Source organism: Vanessa atalanta, chromosome 7, assembly GCF_905147765.1.
Source record: "Vanessa atalanta chromosome 7, ilVanAtal1.2, whole genome shotgun sequence".
In the NCBI taxonomy this organism is placed as follows: Eukaryota; Metazoa; Arthropoda; class Insecta; order Lepidoptera; family Nymphalidae; genus Vanessa; species Vanessa atalanta.
This window is the reverse complement of record NC_061877.1, coordinates 12501179-12521269: the sequence shown is the minus strand read 5'-3', so window position 1 is coordinate 12521269 and position 20091 is coordinate 12501179. Positions and strand designations below refer to the sequence as shown.

At 31.7% G+C, this 20091-nt stretch overlaps 2 protein-coding genes across 3 annotated transcripts in view; both read right to left on the bottom strand.

Moving 5' to 3' along the window:
- Positions 1-7499, bottom strand: part of LOC125065193 — a 60174-nt gene extending 52675 nt beyond the window's left edge. For both annotated transcript variants that reach the window (XM_047672691.1, XM_047672693.1), the window contains exon 1: positions 7163-7499. The gene's annotated coding sequence lies outside the window, so the exon portion shown is untranslated. The remainder of the gene's footprint in view (positions 1-7162) is intronic.
- Positions 7500-10896: 3397 nt separating this feature from the next.
- LOC125065314 lies at positions 10897-14763 on the bottom strand. The gene is made up of 4 exons (XM_047672850.1): positions 14689-14763; positions 12764-12864; positions 11606-12126; positions 10897-11106 (listed from the first exon to the last, which is right to left on the bottom strand). Exons 1-4 carry the CDS (start codon positions 14719-14721, stop codon positions 11084-11086), a joined length of 678 nt encoding a protein of 225 aa, XP_047528806.1. The 5' UTR covers positions 14722-14763; the 3' UTR covers positions 10897-11083.
- Between the last annotated feature and the right edge of the window lie 5328 nt (positions 14764-20091).

Sequence of the window (20091 nt, the reverse complement as noted above, 5' to 3'; positions counted from 1 at the left end):
TCTTAGCTTCTTCGAACGTTTCGTTTTACGATAACCACGAAACAATGTCACGCTCAAAACTTTTTTTTTCATTTATTTGTTTTTAATTCAATACATATATCAAATTGATTAATAAATTAATTTGAATAAAAAAAAGATATCAATATATAAATAGGTATTTGTTTTGTGTGATTTTCCATTCTTTTTGACAAAGTCACGGTAATGTCAATAACAAAACGAAACGTCTTTTCAGTTTGAAGTTTAAATTTTGGTTTTCGGTTATTAATTTATGTTTGCTTCTTTATAAGTGATACAAAATGGCTCATGTAAGTATATACGAAATATATTGATGTTTAATAGTACATTTTTGCATTGCATTCATCTCATCACATCATTGATATACCAACCAACTTTTTTGGTCAACAAAGGCAGCACCTATGACCAGAGATCAGACGATGATTTTAAATACATAATTTTGAAACACAACCTGTGTTGAGACATCTTCCCCAAAAATCAAAAACTTTTTTTTAAATAGTGGAAGTGGTTCTGTAGGTAATTGGTGGTTACATTACTAGTATTAAGTTGTTACTGATACTTTATTCCAATAAATTTGCCTCAAATATAGGGGTGATTGCCTCTGGAGTCTCGTAAAATTTACTAGCCATACGTGTATCATTTTTAAAAATTGGTTTGTTACACTTCTCTTGCCTAACCCTTACGAATGTATCTCTAATGGTACGGATAAAAATATTGGTTGGCCATCATTAATATTTTTATTTATTTTTTACAGCAAAGCAAAAACTCAAACTAGAAGAAGAAAAATGTAAGGCACGCATTAATAGAGATAATGCTTTAGCTGAATATCTAATAGTTAAAAAGAAAAAAGTTGAATTAGAACTAGAGGAAAAAGAAATCTTAATTGCTTAAGCTTAAGGTGGAGTTAGAGAACGCAAAAATAGAAAATTTAAAATTAAAAAATGATTTAAATAAATAGTTTTACCGTTTAAAAGAAGGACTTTCATTGTTGATAAGTGTAAAATGCCTATATAATTAAAAAAATAAATAAAACGCTAATAAATTTAATATTTATGTGTATAATCATGTGTTGGCAAAGTAATAATTTATTAGTGATTGTCGTGAAGAAGAAAATTCTGATGGTAAATGGTTATCAATAACAAAATTATTTTCTTCTGGTATAATTGCAATTGATATTTCTGGTTCTAATTCTTGTAAATTCATTTTCCTCGCAATATTATGTAGCACAGCAGTAGCTATAATAACTGCTTGCAAATTTTGAATTTTGAGTCGGCATTTTAATGCTAGAATAGGGAATCTTCTCTTTCAAACACCAATGCATCTGCAAAGTTACCTAAATGAATATTACATATGTACATATGATATTCAACAACCTTTCTTAAGCTCTGATATTATTTAGTTAACATTACCGCTCTATTGTATTCCTGGTTTTTATATGAGCTTCATTATATCTTTGTTCCGATTGAGTAATTGAGAGATTGAGTAATTATTCGTGGCTTATACTTCTTTTGTGATCGCACAATATTGGAATCACTGTCACTGTCCGTATCACAATCATTAATAATTTGTAATAATTCCATATCACTGCTAAAATATTCCATCATTAATAGAAATTAGAGCAATTATATTTAAAAATTTCAAGTCGATCGGCCGAATTTGACGGATAAACGATTGACGTTACTAGAGATAGCTTCGTCTATCCGAGAGTAACTTCAAACGTATATAGAAACGTAGGTAAGCACGAATCGTATAATCGTTCCTATCTCTAGTAAGCTATCTGTCCTCCCGATGACAGATAGCTAGTTTCGATAGGAAATGCTAACCGTCGATAGGTAATTGAAAACAAAGTAAAGGCAGAAGGATAGATTTGGTTATCTTTAGTTACTGAAACAAGGGATAGATAGTTTATTGAAAACGGCCGTTATTCGATAGCGTTGACGTTTACAGTGCGCTGTCTAGTGACAGAAATCGGAATCACAATTTGTGAGTTTGACTTTTTAACATCGCCGTTAACGAGCATCGAACACCGACTGGCATTAAAAATTGACAGCGTGATTGGTTGTTTCCAGTATATTGCGAGTACGAGCGGGAATTTTGACAGTTGAAATCGAATGAAAAGTAGAAATTCACGGTAAAGCGTTGGTGAAGTTATACGAGTAATTCTGTGCAAGTCATACGAGGCATACTGTTGTTTAGTGATGATATAACAGCTTGGTGTAATATAGTTAATTTATTATGCAACTAAATAGCTTATGTTAAATTACTTTTTTGTTTCATTTGCTGTCGAAACACTTGACCCTTGGTGTAGTGGTGCAAAAAGCTTCATCGAAAGTATAACAACTCGCCTTATTGCCTCCACTGGTGACAGGAGGGCTGGTTCGTTTTTAGCCCAGAGGATCGGAATTGCGATTCAACGGGGAAATGCTGTTAGCATTCTTGCCACCATCCCACGCGGTCAAGATTTATACAGTAACTATTTTTAATTCATATTTGTATTTATTTAAGCACTTAATGTTATCAATTCTTATGTTCAATAGCTTATCTCTAATAGACGTTATCTGATTTTCATTTTGTACATTGTAATTTAAATTTAAACGAATATACGTATCTTTATGAAATTTATTTGTCTATCTTTTATGCGATACATCTATTGGCGCGAATTGAGAATCGACTCGTATGCCGTGGGACCGTCATGCCGTATGTAGTTCCGTCGATGTCTACTCTATTTTGTGTGCTTTACTTATACTATATTCACACTTTGTCGCTAGATATTATTATAATAATGAGAAAACAAATTTATATGTTTACTTGGTGGTAGGGCTTTGTCCATTTGGGTACGTACCACCCGCTCATCAGATATTCTACCGTCAAACAACAATACTCAGTATTGTTGTGTTTTAGTTTGAAGGGTGAGTGAGCTAGTGTAACTATAGGTACAAGGGACATATCTTAGTTCCCAAGCTTGGTGGTGCATTGGCAAAGTGTGTTGTGGTTAATATGTCTTACAGCGCCATTGTCTATGGGCGGTGGTGAAAACATACCATCAGGTGGCCCAAATGCTCGTCCGCCAAACTACACCTAAAAATAATGCTTATATTAATTTAATAAATATATGCTTTCATTAATTTTATTTTTTTTATTGAATTCAGACACTATAATTCAATGTTTCAGAGCTGTTTGAGCATGAAATGTATTTCTTTCGTGGTTTTCCTGATTTGTCATGTCTGTCTGTCTGTCCGTCCGTATGTTACGGCTACTTTTCCGAAACTATAAAACCTATATTGTTGAAATTTAGTAAGTAGATGTATTCTGTGAACTGTATTAAGATTTTCACACAAAAATAGAACAAACAAACAATAATAGGGGTGTGCCCTGTAACTTCTAAAATAAGAGAATGAAAAAAAAATGTGATGTACATTATCATGCAAACTTCCACCGAATATTGGTTTGAACGAGATCTAGTAAGTATTTTTTTTTAATACGACATAAATCGTAAACCGCAGTTTACCTTTCATTCAAAAGTCCATTTAAAAAGAAAAAAAATTATATATTTTTTATTTAGGAAATAATTATGTTTGTTTATTAGAGTATGTATTTATTTGTTTGGTTTTGATTAAACATTCAACTATCTTGTACTTCGCTCCCGTAAAATTATAGAACGCAAATCAACCTCACTTCAATCTCACCCTTCACTTCAAAGCTATTTATAGTGACAACTTAAATCGATATGCAATCACAATTGTGTTCTATTTTTGAATAAAAATGAGTGACATTTAACCTGTCAGTAGCGATGGTACGTTTGACAATTATTTTTTATTTGACGCGATGGTTCACTTAACCTAGTATAACGACTATATATAATATATGTATATATACTAACTATATATACACGATGGTAAGGAGACTGATCAGTACTAGCACTATCTTATATAAAATGGCAGAATGCTCTACCCATAGTGAATATTCTAGTCAACATGTCTCTTCAGACACGATACTGGCTTGGACGAACAGTGTAAAATTTTCGAAAATTAAAAAAAAATAATTAATTATTCATTTTAATTAAATCGACTCAAATCAAATTATAATTTATTTAAGCATTTTTGAGTCGTCAGTTTATTCGATTAAATTAATTTTAAACTATTCTACCGAAACTCTGTAGTTATTCTCTTCCGTCGATCAATTACATATATTATTAAATACAATCATTAAAATATTGCTAACAACTTAAAATTCTCGCTTATTACTATAGTCTTTTAAAGCGCGAAAAACTACGAAACACGTTCTTACCACTGGGCCATCTCGGCTCCATAATTAATTAGTGTGCATAATTATATCAAATTATACTTATAAGGTGACATTCGTTCATTCAAATAACAAGGTTACAGCGCGTTAAGCGTCGCGATAAGCCGAAATCTAAAGACTTCTAATTAAAATACTTGACCTAAGTGACGTCGAGAAGCCCTCGCTGGAGGGTCTTGTATAATGTATGACCTCTGGCGAATAATGTAAGATGCCAAGACAGATTAAGACAAATGGTTTTCGTACAAATGTTTCCGTACTTCAATATAGTTATTTATGTATGTACGTAGGCCATTTCTTTTTATTTATTTTTGAGGCGGAAATAATTTCGTTTTTGTACAATGTATTTAGTACTTACATTTATTTCGTAAAAAAATGTTGGAAATATGAGATTTGCAGGAGCTGACTGTGCTTTCGTTTCATTTTTCATTGCAAATGTAATTATTTATTAATTTAATAATTTAATTACAATTTTAAAATGACTGAAAATACTATGATATAAATATGATTTATACCATAGAGTACAACTAATCTAGAGCCTTTGCTATATTTTTGTATGATTTGTTCAAGAAATTACCCCCCACATACAAACAAAATTTCTCTATATAATATTATATCGATAGTCTATATAAGTTATCTCATAATTTAATTATAGCATTAAATGATAACAAAATTAATAGGAAAAGTTTAAGTAGTTAAAAGTAATTCGGCAATTACCCTCAATATTTTGAATACCTTGTTTCTGCATTGAAAAATTGCCTGACCTTCGTATTTTGTCAAGGACGCGCTGCAAGTAAACTAGGTTAGTTGAATTAACTACCTAAATGTTTGAAAATTATTTCTATTTGTTCCATTGGAAACTTCGCACGAAGGTTTTAGTTATTTTTTTTTTTTTACAAACGTCACATCCAGTCGCCTTCCTTTATCTTTATTACGTTGACAATTGTAAATATTCGCGGGTTCTTATTAGGGTACTCTTTTGCGAATCTGTTGTAGTTTTAACTGATTTAACTGAGCTTTGGAATAACTATTTATTTTAATAATAGGCATTACAAAAAAGAGTTTAATAATATTTTTTAAACTGTTGAATTATATTTAAAAATATCGTACAATCTTAGTTTGCCGCTCTGAAGTCAGCCAGCTCTGTTGATCTAGATTTTAGAACTACAACAAGGTTTTACTTCAGCTAATACGCATTTTGCGCGTTAAAATTACGTAAACAGTTGACTATCGTTGTTTAACTATATTACTCGTACAAACACGAATGCCTCGCCAGCAAGTTAGGTACGCGCATTATGTACTTACCCATATATTATGCGATGTTAAACTACTATTTATATATCAAACTTTCATGATATTGTTTTCCCTTAGCATAAACGATAATAACCTCCTAGAATCAGTACGATAATAACAATATTATAATTGCTTGTAAATTAGTCCGACACGTAAGAGAGAAAGACAGCAATAATTATAGCTGGATTATTATTATGTGCAAAATTAAAAACCTTATGTATTTTATCTCAGTTACTATTACTGTAAATAATGGACCAGACAAGGCCTATAATAATGGACCTTAACATGGACCGTGGGTTAAAATTTGCGCACCATTTTGTTTTCATGGGCTTAATTTGTGTTTATAATTCATCTCGTACTCTGTAGTGAAAACATCGTGAGAAAACCCTTAAGTGTCGGATAAAATTCTGACACATGTATAATCAACATGTCCATTAGGCAGCGTGGTGGAATAAGCTCCAAGCATTATTAAGACGCTTTTGTTCAGGTGAAGAAAATTTAAGAGCTCTTACTTTTTACTGACTCTGCTTTGGAATTTGTGCTTAAACTCTGTGGTGTTTTAAAAGACAAACCCGGAAAACGTGAATAATTCTATCAAAATGTGTAGTTTTTGGATTCTGACATTATAAAATATCGATAATATTTTATGTATAACGATTTCTTTGAAATTATTGGATCTTGGAAATAACTTGCAAAATAACTTTTTTAATCATAAAAGTTTCAAAATGTTGATCTAATGTGAACATTATTTATGGAAAACATTGTTCTGGATTATCGCACATGTATACGGTTGGTTTTCAAGAAAAATGTACAATAATTACATAATACGTATATAAGATAAAATACCTAACTCCCGGTTATTTTCTTTATCTTGGATAGCAATTGTTTTATAGTATTCAGCCAAGTTCAGATGTTTCATTAAAATTCATTAATTTTTTCACTAATATTTCGATGAAATAATTCCCAATCCAAGGCACGCGAAAACTCCTTTGTTTATACCAAAGGATACGTACGATTAAATAATTATTATATAACAGTAACTTTTTTTTTTTAATAGATATTTAAACTTTTAGACAAAAGTCACAATTTTGTATGGTTGGATTATATAAAAGGATTTTTTATTCACATATATATAGTAAGTATAGTTAGTAGTATGTACGTTAGGTCATTCACTTTTAATAGAACAAACTTATAAATATTATAATGTTTCATAAAACTTATTACATTTTACGTACTTAAATAATATTTATAAGTTTATCGAAATTATATTAGGTTTTCTTTTGAATATTGCTCAAATGTATTTTTTTAATTTTCATTTAAATTTTTACGAAGTCTGGAAAATCAGTAATTGATTGAAATTTTGATTGTTGTGATATTAGGCTATTTTTCGTACATTAAATAAATATTTTTCATTTTATTTTTACTAAACAAATATTAATAAAATTTGTTAAATAACCTTGATATTTTACTTTATAACACTTACATAAGAATACAAATATTTGTTAATTAATTAAAAATAAAACAGATTGAATAAGATTTTTTTTAAATGACTTACCAAACGTCGAGCAGTGTTACGCAAGACGCGGGCCCTCACTTCATGACACAAAACACATAAACAAATCAACCGTCTTTATCAATCCATTTGTTAACAAAATCATGCGAATTTAACGAAATAATCATCAAGTACGACTATATGTTACATCTCACATCACAGCACTGTTTAGACCGGCGACAGAGTGGAATAAAGCCTTATTTTATCGTATATAAATAATTTCCTACTATTTCTATGTGAGCTTTAAATTTTGTGTTATATTTGAGTTATTTTTTTTGTTATTAAGAGGTAAATGTGTTATTACAGGGGTGTGTGTGCACGCTGATCGGGCGCGCGGCTGAGGCGGTGGCATAGCACCGTACGCGCATGCGCGAACATTGCACCCCTAAACAGAGACGAAATCAAACCAAATTAAATGTAAAAATTAAATTACTTTGGAATCTCTGCCGGACAGATGCAAAATTATAGAAGCATGAATTTTTATACTAGGACTCTGTAATGGTTCCCAATCAGGATGGCTTTTAATTTTAACACTATTGTGAGTGTCACTCAGTGTTTTAATCAGAACTTAGCAATACATTGATGTTAAGTGGTGTCACTAATAATATATATTAATAAGCTGCAAATAAAATAAAGTAACGGTAATTATTATTTTGTATCACACGATAAAGTAATGACTTATAAAAGTCTAATAATAAAAATTCAAATATCAAAATTATTTTCTCCAAGTACGGCCCTAGGAAAAACTACGGAGGCTCTTATTACGAGTGTCGCCGACGAGACCCGATGATTGTCGAACATCAACCTGTCTGAAGTTGCACACCACCAGGCAAAGTTGACCATCCTCACCCCGTGCCAACGTTTCTTATTCGACGGAGGAAACGTGCAAAGTTCTTATATCAGAGGTCCTTGTTAAATGGTTTCTTTTTTGGAGCATGCGCCAAAAAGACATCGATGGGGAAAAGATTATTTGGTCTGACTCCTGTTAACTAAATTACCGGTATAGTTAGAATTTAGGTAAAACAATTTTACCGTGACTACACCGTGAACGTGAACGTGAACACCTATAGGTGTGAAAAATCGTTATTGGTAGTTGTAAATATAATAGAATTTATGATTAAAGAAAACCAAAAAAATAATATGGAGTAAAATAAATCATAGAGTTTCGTTGATAAAATAAACATATTATTTAATTATAATAAAAAGCAATCAAGTATAGGCATAATATATGCGTCACGCAAGGGAGTAGAGATCGGCGGTGAGGAGTATGGCGGTAAAAGAGAGCATCATGCCGTTTGCCGTCACGGCATACAATTTAGTATTAGTTACCCCCAAGGCGCACCAATTTGATTCACACCAAAAATAAACACCAGCACTGATTATAAAAACACCTGGCAATTATGGAATTATTGTCCCATCCGTCTCTTCCTCCTGTAATTCTTAAAGGTTCATTGATCTTTGAAACGGAATATTATGATATATTATGTGTGCCATACATTATTACTGATAACATAAAAATGTAGCAACAGAAAATCAACCTTTTCTTTCTGAAAATAGATCACAGTTTGCGTTCGATAAAAGTTATAAATATAATTTTTGCATAAAGTTATTAACCTTTATCTAAATATAAAATCCTTGTGTTCTGAATATTCTGGTATCAAAGTAGGTCGTTGGATTGGTGGCTAACATCTAAAGAAGACTCAGATTTGAATCTCGGATGAAATAAATGTAATTTTTGGTCGTTTTGAATACCTAAATTGTGATAAAGCATATCTTATCTCTTTAAGATATCTTTCAGCCTAAGTGTTAGTCATATGCATTTTAATATATAGTGACGAACTCATAAACTGCTTCAAAGTTCAAAAAGCCTTTGAAATAAACATTATATTTTCAAACTTTTTATACAAATTTAAATTGAAACCTATATTTCAATTCGTTAACTTCATAACAGCGTATTGTTATATCAATATTGTGTTTGTTTTTATACTGGAAAGGACCATTCAATTTTTTAAAAATAAATGTAATAAATATTGGATTTGGTTGGTTTATTGAAGAATTGGTTTTTACAAGAACAAAAAAGTTAAAGCACAGACCTTTTTTTCTTTTAGTAATTGCATTGTCTTTTTCGCCCTTATTACAGGTTCTAATCGTTCCATTTTATTTCTATACGAGAAATCTTATGCCCACTACATAATATAGCTTTTGTTAAATTGTCCCAAACATGCTAAACAGGATTAAGATCCAGGCTGCGTGCTGGCCAACTTATAGTACATATCATCTACGTACGTACCTCTACGCAATTTTGTCGAACTTTAGCAGCAGCGTGGGGTCGGGCATTATCTTGCATTACAGTAAATTTTCGCCTTTTAATCCCATGTAAGGTATCACGTGAACTTGTAAAACATCTGTTATATAGTTGTGCCGACAAAACCATTATGCCGTTTTGACGAACCCTGTCGATTAACACAAGTTTCTTTCACCCGATCGTCGAAATACCCTCGTCGACTAAATGTATGGTATGCTATACACGAATCGCCTCCAAAAGGGACACACTCCTCAATGCAACTTTGAGCATATCTCTCCCCACGTCAACAATAGGCTCTTCTGAGACCGTTTGCACTATTTAAACATGTCCTACACTCTTCAATGAACAATATAGAGGCCCATTGTTCTCCTGTCGAATTAAGATGTCCACGCATTTGCGTGACGTAAACTAGCTTGTCTGTGAGCTGCAGACAAAACTTTGGCCCATTTCCTGTTTTCAAAGGGTTGATTGCCGTTTCCTTTCCGGAGTTTATGAGTTTGTCAGTGTATTAACGTGGGTATAGAAAATATAATTGAAGATTATTAATCAAATGTAGTGATTATAAAATATGTCGAGATCTTGAGAATATATAAAATAAATTAAATGAAACAGAATTTCGTGTGAGTCAATCAAGACATTAAAAGTAGCGTACAGGTACCGTAAGCATTTTTTGGTAGAACTTAAGATATTGTTTGCGTGGGAGTTAAAATAATAAGAAAAGCGTAGCGTAAAAAGCGCTCTGAGTTTTTATGACGTACGTTTAAATAATCACTGCGTCATTACATTTGTAGATACGAATTCAGCCAAACTTGCAGAATTAGGTTAGTTCAGTTGTAAACCAACAGAAAGTCAATATTTGTGGGTTTAATCTTTAGTGCTCGATTTATTAAAGTTTGATTGGGTTTGTTTGTAAAAATAACATCACAAGAGTTTCCTTATCTACCTACCGGTCGACATTAGAGAATTATCTGACCAGCATTACTATGACCAGTGTTTATAATTTCTATCAGAAAGCAAGAGTAACGTTGCACTGGAAAATACTTCCTACATATTTTTTAGTCCTTTTTACTGAAGGTTGAAGGGACATAACGTCGTAGTTCCCAAGGTTGGTGGTGCATTGGCGATATGAGAAATGATTAATATTTCTTACAGTACCAACGCCTTTGGGTAGTGGTGACCATTTACCACAAGTTGGCTAAGTAAAAAAATTAAATAGAAACAGGTTAGAGTTTAATAACAGACATAGATTTTGATTATATATCTAATTTATATTTAAAACCATAACTTATTTGTATAAAGTCGAGCCAGGTAACTGTTTCATAAATATATGAGGGAGTGTTGATAGAGAGCGGGGGTGTATTTTAATCAAAAAAATTCCTCAAATTCTACTCGCTTTATTCTTTATTAAAAATTATTTTATTATACTTTATCTCTTTCCAACTCTTTACTATTTTCGCGATATAAAGATAAATTATAGAAAAAGATAACCTCTTTTTTAACCTTTTTTAAATATTTAAATTAATATTCCTCAATATGGCACCCAAACTTATTTTCTTCTTTAAATCAATTTGATATCCATTGTTTTCTTTCATCGTTCACTTAGATCACTTTGAGTGTAATTAAGCGTTGGGTTCGGGGAAACCTAAAAATAATATGCAATTTAACGTTCTTATATGTAATGTTGATTTGAAAATTATATGTAATCGAGCTATGGTTAGAACGCGTGCATCTTAACCGATGATTTCGGGTTCAAACACAGGCAGGCACCACTGAATTTTCATGTGCTTAATTTGTGTTTATAATTCATCTCGTGCTCGGCCGTGAACGAAAACATTGTGAAGAAACCTGCATGTGTCTAATTTCAACGAAATTCTGCCACATGTGTATTCCACCAACCCGCATTGGAATATGCTCCAAACCTTCTCCTCAAAGGGAGAGGAGGCCTTAGCCCAGCAGTGGGAAATTTACAGGCTGCTAATGTAATATGTAATGTGAGATATGATCTGATCTGCAGAGGAAGCGCCGATTATGTATGCAAATCCAATAATTTAAAATTAAGACTACATGATATATATTATCCCAAAATAATTCTTTAATATTTTAGATTTAGTATTCATTAGTGAAAATTTAATAATACATACGAAAACTCCCTGATTGTAACATTGTTTTTATCATCTCAGCTATAAAGTATGAGGCAACTGCAACTGACGCTACAGCTGCCACAGAAGCAGCTGCAATAATCGCAGTCTTGCCATTATCTTCTTTCTTTAATTGCTCAACATCTGATATACCACCATCGTCATTTGTAACTAGACCACTTGTATCTGTCGTAGTTATTTCAGTTGCTTCAAAATTTGTTGTATGTGACCGATAATCTGTTGTTGTTTCATGTTCGTAAGTTTCTGCTACATCATATTCATGAGTGGTTGGTTTGTTGCGTGGATTTTCAAATAATTTAGGTATATTTGAAGTTAAATCAACTTCTTCGCTTACGTAGTCATTTATTGGATATGTGATGTTAATTTTATGTAAATCGTCTCCATATAAATCTACATAATGCTTTGATGTTTTTTCATCTCTATATAAATCAAGCTCGATAGCTATGTTTAGGAATCTGCATTGATTTGTAAGATTGTTCAATATGCCAAAACTATCACGGTCACTGAAACGATACAATTAGTTTTAAAGTAATAATCGAGTGAATTGAAATAAGCACAATTTTCAAGATTCAAAGTTTTACGTTATTTTAATTTATTACCTAAAAAACGTTTATAAATATTATGGACATTATTGTCTTGAAATAAGTATTTAGTAACTTTGATAACTTGTATCAGTGTTATCGATTCAAATATTTAAAAGCATTTTATTCTAATATGACATTGAGAGATATTTAGCAGTACCTTAAGTGCGTCTTTGTGTTAGTTTAATGTCTCAAATCTATACTAAGGAACTCGTCAAAAATAACCGTTAAAGGACTATGAGTGTGGCAGATAGTGGGATAAGCGATTCTTCTAACTTTGCACTGATTAATATAAGTTTGATTCTCATTTAGAGATCAATTTAATTAATTTAAAAAGAATCTTTAATTTTTTTAGAAACATTCCACAAATAACATACATATCAAGAACATTATGATCTACTATTGATAGGAGGGCTTTTTATTTTTTCCCCAAAGGATCGGAATTGTCATTCAACGTTAATATGCTGTTAGTATTATCTGTATTATTTTTATTTGTCTTTATATCATTCTAATTATTATTATAGAATTAAGATATAATTCATATTAATTTAGTACTTACAATGTACTTATATCATTAACATTGTCAATCTCATCGACTGTTATTGTAAACTCGTTACAATTGTTGCTTGAAGCTATGGCTGGAGAAGCTGTTACATAAATCTGTAAAACAACTGATTCATAATATTAAATATATCAACAAATAATATATTCTAAGGAATATTAAATATCAATAGTATCTACGTATCGATGCTGTTGACATTTAACATCTGAGCATGATTCATGATGCACTGCCGAACAAGAGATGAATTATTGTTAATTCAAATCAAGCTAATTATATCGGATTTATACTCGCAATATGTGGTTAAGATTTCGTTGTTAATGCACCAACTTGACTTTAAATAAGTACATTGTACATTTACTTGGTACAGGGTTTTCTCCAAGCCAACCAATCATCAAATATTCTACCGCCAATCAGCGATACTTAGTATCGTCGTGTACCGGTTGGAAGGATAAGTAAGGCAGTGAAACTACTGCCATTAAAGTTGGTGGCACATTGGCGATATAAGAAATGTATAATATAAATTAATATAACGCCAAACTTTTCGGGTAGTGGTGACCACTTACCATATTATAAACTGAATTTGATTAACTAAACTTGATATTCTTCTTGAGATAAACTTAGGGCGGATAACTCCTATTTAATTGAGGTTGAAGTTTTGCGTAAAAGCTAATATTCAATTTTATTGTATTTTAATGTTTAAATTAATCGATGTTTAAAACAACATCAAATAGTAGCGACTTTTAATTTATTAATGGACAACGTGGTGCTAATATTGTCAGTTTGGTAGTTTGGAGTATTAACAGTAGTGACAGCCTGTTAATGTCCACCAGCTGGGCAAACGCCTCCTTTCGCTATTTTTTAGAAGAAGTAACTTACTCCGACTTGCCGCTCCAATGCGGTTTGGAGGATATACGTGGCATATTCATATCACGTCATTGGGCTATCGTGGTTCATTGTTTACAGGTTGGCAGTGTTGGCTGTGAATAGATTTGTGATTGTTTGCACACACTTGTGCTTTATAATATCTTCTTCTTAGGTAGCTAGTACAAGTTGAGACTACCCACCGTGGATCGTTCACGGTTAAATCGGTCAAATGTGCATCTTGACTGATGGCGCAAACGGATCCGCTAGTAGTTAATTGATCGTGTGTGCGCCCACTTGCGGTCCGGATAAATACAAACATTTCGGGCATTTGTTACGGTCGGGGCTGATTCCACGTGCGCTTTGCGCTGTCACTCAGGGCGCAAACTAAGAGGACAATATCAGTTATACTAATAATATGTTTGCTATGTTATCTCCTTAATAGCTTCGCTTCAGATTTTTCACATCATCATCACCGTCTTTGGCAATTATATCATTATTTAACTCAAAGGCAAAATTAAAAGATTCAGAATGATGAAGCCTCAGTAATTATTGAATAGAAATAAAAAAAATACCAATTGCAAATGCTGATAGAATTAAGGAGGTACCTTTTGGAACTGCGTTATGCGATTTTAATTGTGTATAGTATCCGAAATTAATTCGATAAATTGAGAAGGAACCCAAGCAAGAAATAAGTATAAAAAAAGTTCAAGGTTAATAAATAGCATTATTACTGTACAAGTAATATGAAAGACATGCAATGTATTAAAATATAAAAAAAAATATCTCATTCTTCTACTCAACATCATCACGTCATTTTTAAAACAAATGATACATCACTTTTGTGTCGTCGGCATTTTCCGAGCATTAATACCTCTTATCTTTTAGCACTCGTTTCGAAAACAACCATAAATTAAATACAAAAAAACGTCCTTAGTTTTGCTAACGGTACTTACATGCATTACTAAAGAGGTCCTCCATTCCAAAAGGTCCTATTCTAACAGCATTTGAAATAAAAAAATATGAATGCACGCCTAGTTTATATAAAAATGATTACTCACCAAGAAGAATAATAAAACACATTTAAAATACATTTTGTTTTCAATAAAATAATGTAAGCTTCTGCTAAAGACGTACACAACTAAATCTACTTTCGGGATTTTCCTCAAAGTACTACATTTAGAATCACTAATTTACCCTGTATTTAATGTGTAACCATCAAAATGATTCATTTTATATTATTAAATACTAGCGAACAGACTACGAAGCCGGAGCGGCTTCGTTTGGGTGTTATTTATTAATAAAGATAAAAAATATATTATTAAACCTTCTAAGATAACAAATTGTGATAGCTTGGCTAATAAGCAAGATATAAGATCCGGATATTACCTCCTTACACACAAACAAACAAATTTTACCTCTTTATATAATTTTATTAGTATATTTATTTATTTATTTATTTATTTATTTATTTATTTATTTAAAAACTTTATTGACCAACAACAAAAGTTGGAACAAAAGGCGGACTTAATGCCTGAAGGCATTCTCTACCAGTCAACCTTTAGGACAAACAGAAAGTCATGAAGGCGGTAACAATAAATTTTACAATAAATACGATAATAATAATAATGAAACAAAAACATAGATAAAATATTATATATATGCATTAGAATACACACTTATAATTAACAAAGACATAATAGAAATTTTAAAAACACAGCGAGAGTGAGAGAAAGAAGGAGAAACTTAAGAGAGGTTTTTAATAAGATGATCCTGTAAACGACGCTTGAACAATGCCTTAGTAGGAGCCTTTCTAATTTCTACCGGAAGTTTATTCCATAATCTGACAGCTTGGACAGAAAAAAAGCGTTAGTTAGGAAACCAGAGAAGTGACTGGGAAAAGAGAGAAGGAGAGAATCAATAGAGCGTAGCTGTCGAACGTGATTGTCAGAAAGAAATTTGAATTTATCCTTTAAGTAATCAGGGGAAAGAGGGTCAAAAAGAATAGAAAAAAGAGAACAGAGTAGCCGTAAATCTCTGCGTTGGCGGATAGGGAGCCATTTGAGTTCGGCTCGACAGTGGGAAATGTGGTCGAATTTTCGAAGGCAGAAGATGAAACGCAGGGAATTATTTATGAGGCGATCGAGTTTGTTCAAAAAAAAAATCATTGAGATCGACATAACACACATCAGCGTAATCGATGATCGGATATATAAGGGCTTGCACTAGCAAAACTTTGGTTTTAATAGGGAGAAAATTTCTTAATCTATTGAGACACCTTAAGGTGGCGGTAACCGAGTATAGATAGTAATTTGAGAGTATCTCAATAATAATATAATGTTGTAAAAAAATCGCTTATATCTAAAAGCAGAACCTTTATTTTTTTTATGACGTAGGTGGTAAACGAGCTGGAGGCTCAACTGTTCGAAAGTGACTACCACCGGCTATGGACATTGCAATACCGGGCGGCATGTGCGTTGCCGGCTTTTAATGTGAAGGATCTTTTCTTGAAGGTTTCAAAGGTGTTGTGAAAGAATATTTATAAAATAATTTTTAAAGGAAAAATTAAATTGAATAAATAATTATATATATTTATTTTTTTTATTTCCAAAAGGATAGATACGAGCAGGAAGTCGAACCCTGTATCCAACTAGGTAAATCTAGACACGAACACTAACCAGTTGGAGCCACTTTTGACCTCCTCATAACTCAAAAACTATTTGACATAAATGTGTCAAATTTGGCTCATATATTGAAACTCGCGAGATACATATGTGTTCCAAATTTCATAAGCGCATCTCAAATGGTTATTTAGATATTAACGTCTAAAAATCGTCATTTTTATCACTGACTGACTTATAGAACTTAGGCAACAATATATTATCCCAAGTTATAAGAAGAAATGATATTTTATGTAGTTATAAATAAATTTCAGAAAGGACTATTTAACTTGGCACAAATTTAGATCTCACTTCTTTTGTCGTTGAAGACAACAACCAAGGTATATATCATAATATTTAACTTGGCTCTCATTTTTACATTTATGTTTTTGATGGGATATAAATTAATTAAATGATAATATATATAACTTAAATATATTATCATTTAATTAATTTATATATTTAAATGATAAATTAAAATAACTTTGTAATTTATCATTTAATTAATTTATATTTACTTATATATGGATACAGGGTTTGACTTCCTGCTCGTATCTATCCTTTTGGAAATTACACTGAAACGAAGCTTGCATTCGTTTACAAATTGGCCCCATTTCGTGTCAGTGAAATTGTGTTAATGGTCAGAATCGTAGCGAAAAATGCTGGTGCGCAAGTATTCGTATATCATTCTAAATTATATGTTTGTGCCACTTGCAACTGAAAGTGGAGTAATAATGCCTAAAAGACTCTTTAATAATAACAAAACCCGTCTTTTTGTCTCCACTGGACACATGCTGGTTTAATTTTAACACAGATCATCGAACTTGCGATTCGAGCAGGAAATGCTGCTAGCAATTTTTGCCACAATTCATGTGAAGTGTGCATTTTTGTGAAATAGCTTCTTTAATTTTTATATCTTTATTTAAATTTTCAATGTAAATAATTTTATTGAATCAATTAAATTTTCTAAATAATATCGGATAGTCATATATTATTCTTGTATTCTTTATTCCTGATAAAAGTATCTTTATATAAATAGACAAAAAGAAAAAACAGTTCAGTACCTTTTTATCTTCTGTTTATCAACCGCTTTTTGTCTGGTAGTATTTCTTTATGGTTCAGCTAATCGGATGGGCAGATGGATAACCTGTTGGTAAGTGGTCATCACCGCCCGTATATATTAGAGTTGTAAGATATATTAAACATTCCTTACATCGCCTGTGCGCCACCAACCTTGGGATCTAAGATGTTTTGTCCCTTGTGGCTGCAGTTAATAATTATACACTCACCTTTCAAACTGAAATACAACAATACTAATTGTTACTGTTTTGTGATAGAATATCTGATGATGGTCAAATCCTTCCCATCAACTAAAGTAACATCAGATAAAAAAAATGGAAATAAGCAATGGAAAAATATTTTCAAAATTTTATTAAAGGTCGAATTTCAAATTACGAACACCAGTTAAAATAATCTAATAAAAAAACTCATACTAATTTCATCACAGGTACAATCGGATCTGTGCCAAATTGCTTTTGTTATTTCAGTAAAAGCAATTGTAATCCTTAATTTATAAAAAATAAAGCCAAAAATCGTGTAATATATTTTTATGAGATGTTACTTTATAAGCTTAAAGGGGACATCCGCATGATTTCACGCCACAGTGTGTCATTGATCTGAATTAACGAAACTTTCTGTGGACTCAGTATACTAGAACAATGAGGCTTTATCCGTATGTCTTGTCCATTGACAGACGAACACTCGAAATCTGTTCAGTATTTTTTTCCCTACAGCTCCGTAAACACTCAAGGAAATTGATACGATCGCTCTGACATTGAAGAAGATAAAAAAATGTATTAAAAATTGAAACAAGATATTTTATCTCATTGATGAAATAAAATATGTTAAAACAATATTGTTTTTAGGGTTCCGTACCCAAAGGGTAAAAATAGGCCCTATTACAAAGACTTCGCTTTCTGTCCGTCCGTCCGTCTGTCTGTCACCAGGCTGTATCTCAAGTGCCGCGATAGCTAGACAGTTGTGTCGCTATAACAAAAAATACTATAAACAAAATAAAATAAATATTTAAGGTGGTTTGCCAATACAAAAAATTTTGTCTATTTTTGTTCGATATCAATAAATGTGTGTGCCAACTGTTGTTTACCTATTCAATGGTACGGAACCCTTCGTGAGCGAGTCCGACTCGCACTGGGCCGCTTTTATTTATTCAAGTTATGATTATAATTTTATTAGAAGATTACATATTGTATTATTGATCATGTGTTAATTATTTCATTTATAATACTAATATTATAAATGCGAAAGTAACTCTGTCTGTCTGTTGCTCTTTCACGGCCAAACTACTGAAGAGAATTTTTATTAAATTTGTTATGAAGGAAGCTGGAATCCCAAGGAAGGACATAGGCTATTATTTAAGCTTAACACCTGAATACCAGCCCCTAAAACGATAGCGAAACCGCGGACGAAAACTTAACTTTGTTATATATTATCATCATCAGCCCACATTCGTCCACTGCTGGACATAGGCCTCTCCAAATGCACGCCACGCCTTTCTTGTTATATATGTATATGCGATTATATTAAATTTGTATCGAAGCGTTTGAAATACTTTGATTATTTACTGAACGAACGAACGAACCAAAATCCATTTAGTTACTTTGCACACTATTGCATTGTTATGATATATAGTCATAATAATATTTGGGGACAGTGTTAGTAGTATGTTTTTATTAATAGAGAGAAGTATTATCTCAATTCATTATCATCATCAAGCCTTTATATTGTGGGGAATATTAAATCGTTCTAACCAATATCTTCTCAAATTGTTCAGTATTAATGTATTTATTCTGAATCAACGTATGGGATCAACACGAAGGGTTCCCTATATGTCTTAATAAAAAAACGACACTGTTTCTATCGAGTCGTTTTATTAAAAATATCTGAAACACAATGTGAAAAGGACACGTTTATGATGTAAATCTGTTACAGTTCTTTGTTGCATGGACTTGAATTTCTGGTGAAAAACAAGTAGATCTTACAAAGCGGCATCATCTTTATGGACATCGCTAATGTCATATTGTTCTTATTTATAGTCAACCTCTTTGCAAATTCGTCTTGGTTGACTAGACTCATCATGATGACTGTCTCATGTTGCTGATTGGTTTTGCTTCTGTTGGCTTATCTGATATGAAACATGAGTTCACCTCTTATCACCTTTTTAAATAAATTACTTGTCAATCTTTATTTGTTTTTTTTTTTAAAGAATTGTAATTATTCTAGGAGCAAATGGATTTTGCGCTTGCGCAGTTTTTTTTTTAATGAACTAGTAATTAAATAATTATTATTTATTATCACGAGATCATGATAATGAATTATGCCTTAAATATCTTAGGAACATTTAATTAACTTTTCTAAATCAAAATGATGTTCAGTTTATCGCTCTGCTCCTAAAGTTCTACGATAAACATTTTATAGATAACTTTGTTTTTTTTTCTGTTCAGTTAAATTCATACCTTATCTCAACGACCTAGAAGTTATTTTAAGTAGCGTGATAATTAAAGGATGCGTAAAGCTCATGGATCGCAGTGATAGTTCATATTGTTTCCGAACCCCGTTCAGAAATGGTGGTGTTAACGATTACAAATTGTTAAAGAAAAAAAAAACATTTAAAAATTATGGTTCGAAATTCGAAATAAAAAAGTGTTTTACAATATAAATATATATATAAAAAAAAAAACACGAAATTAAACGAAACGAATAGTAACTTAAAGTTATAGTATTCAA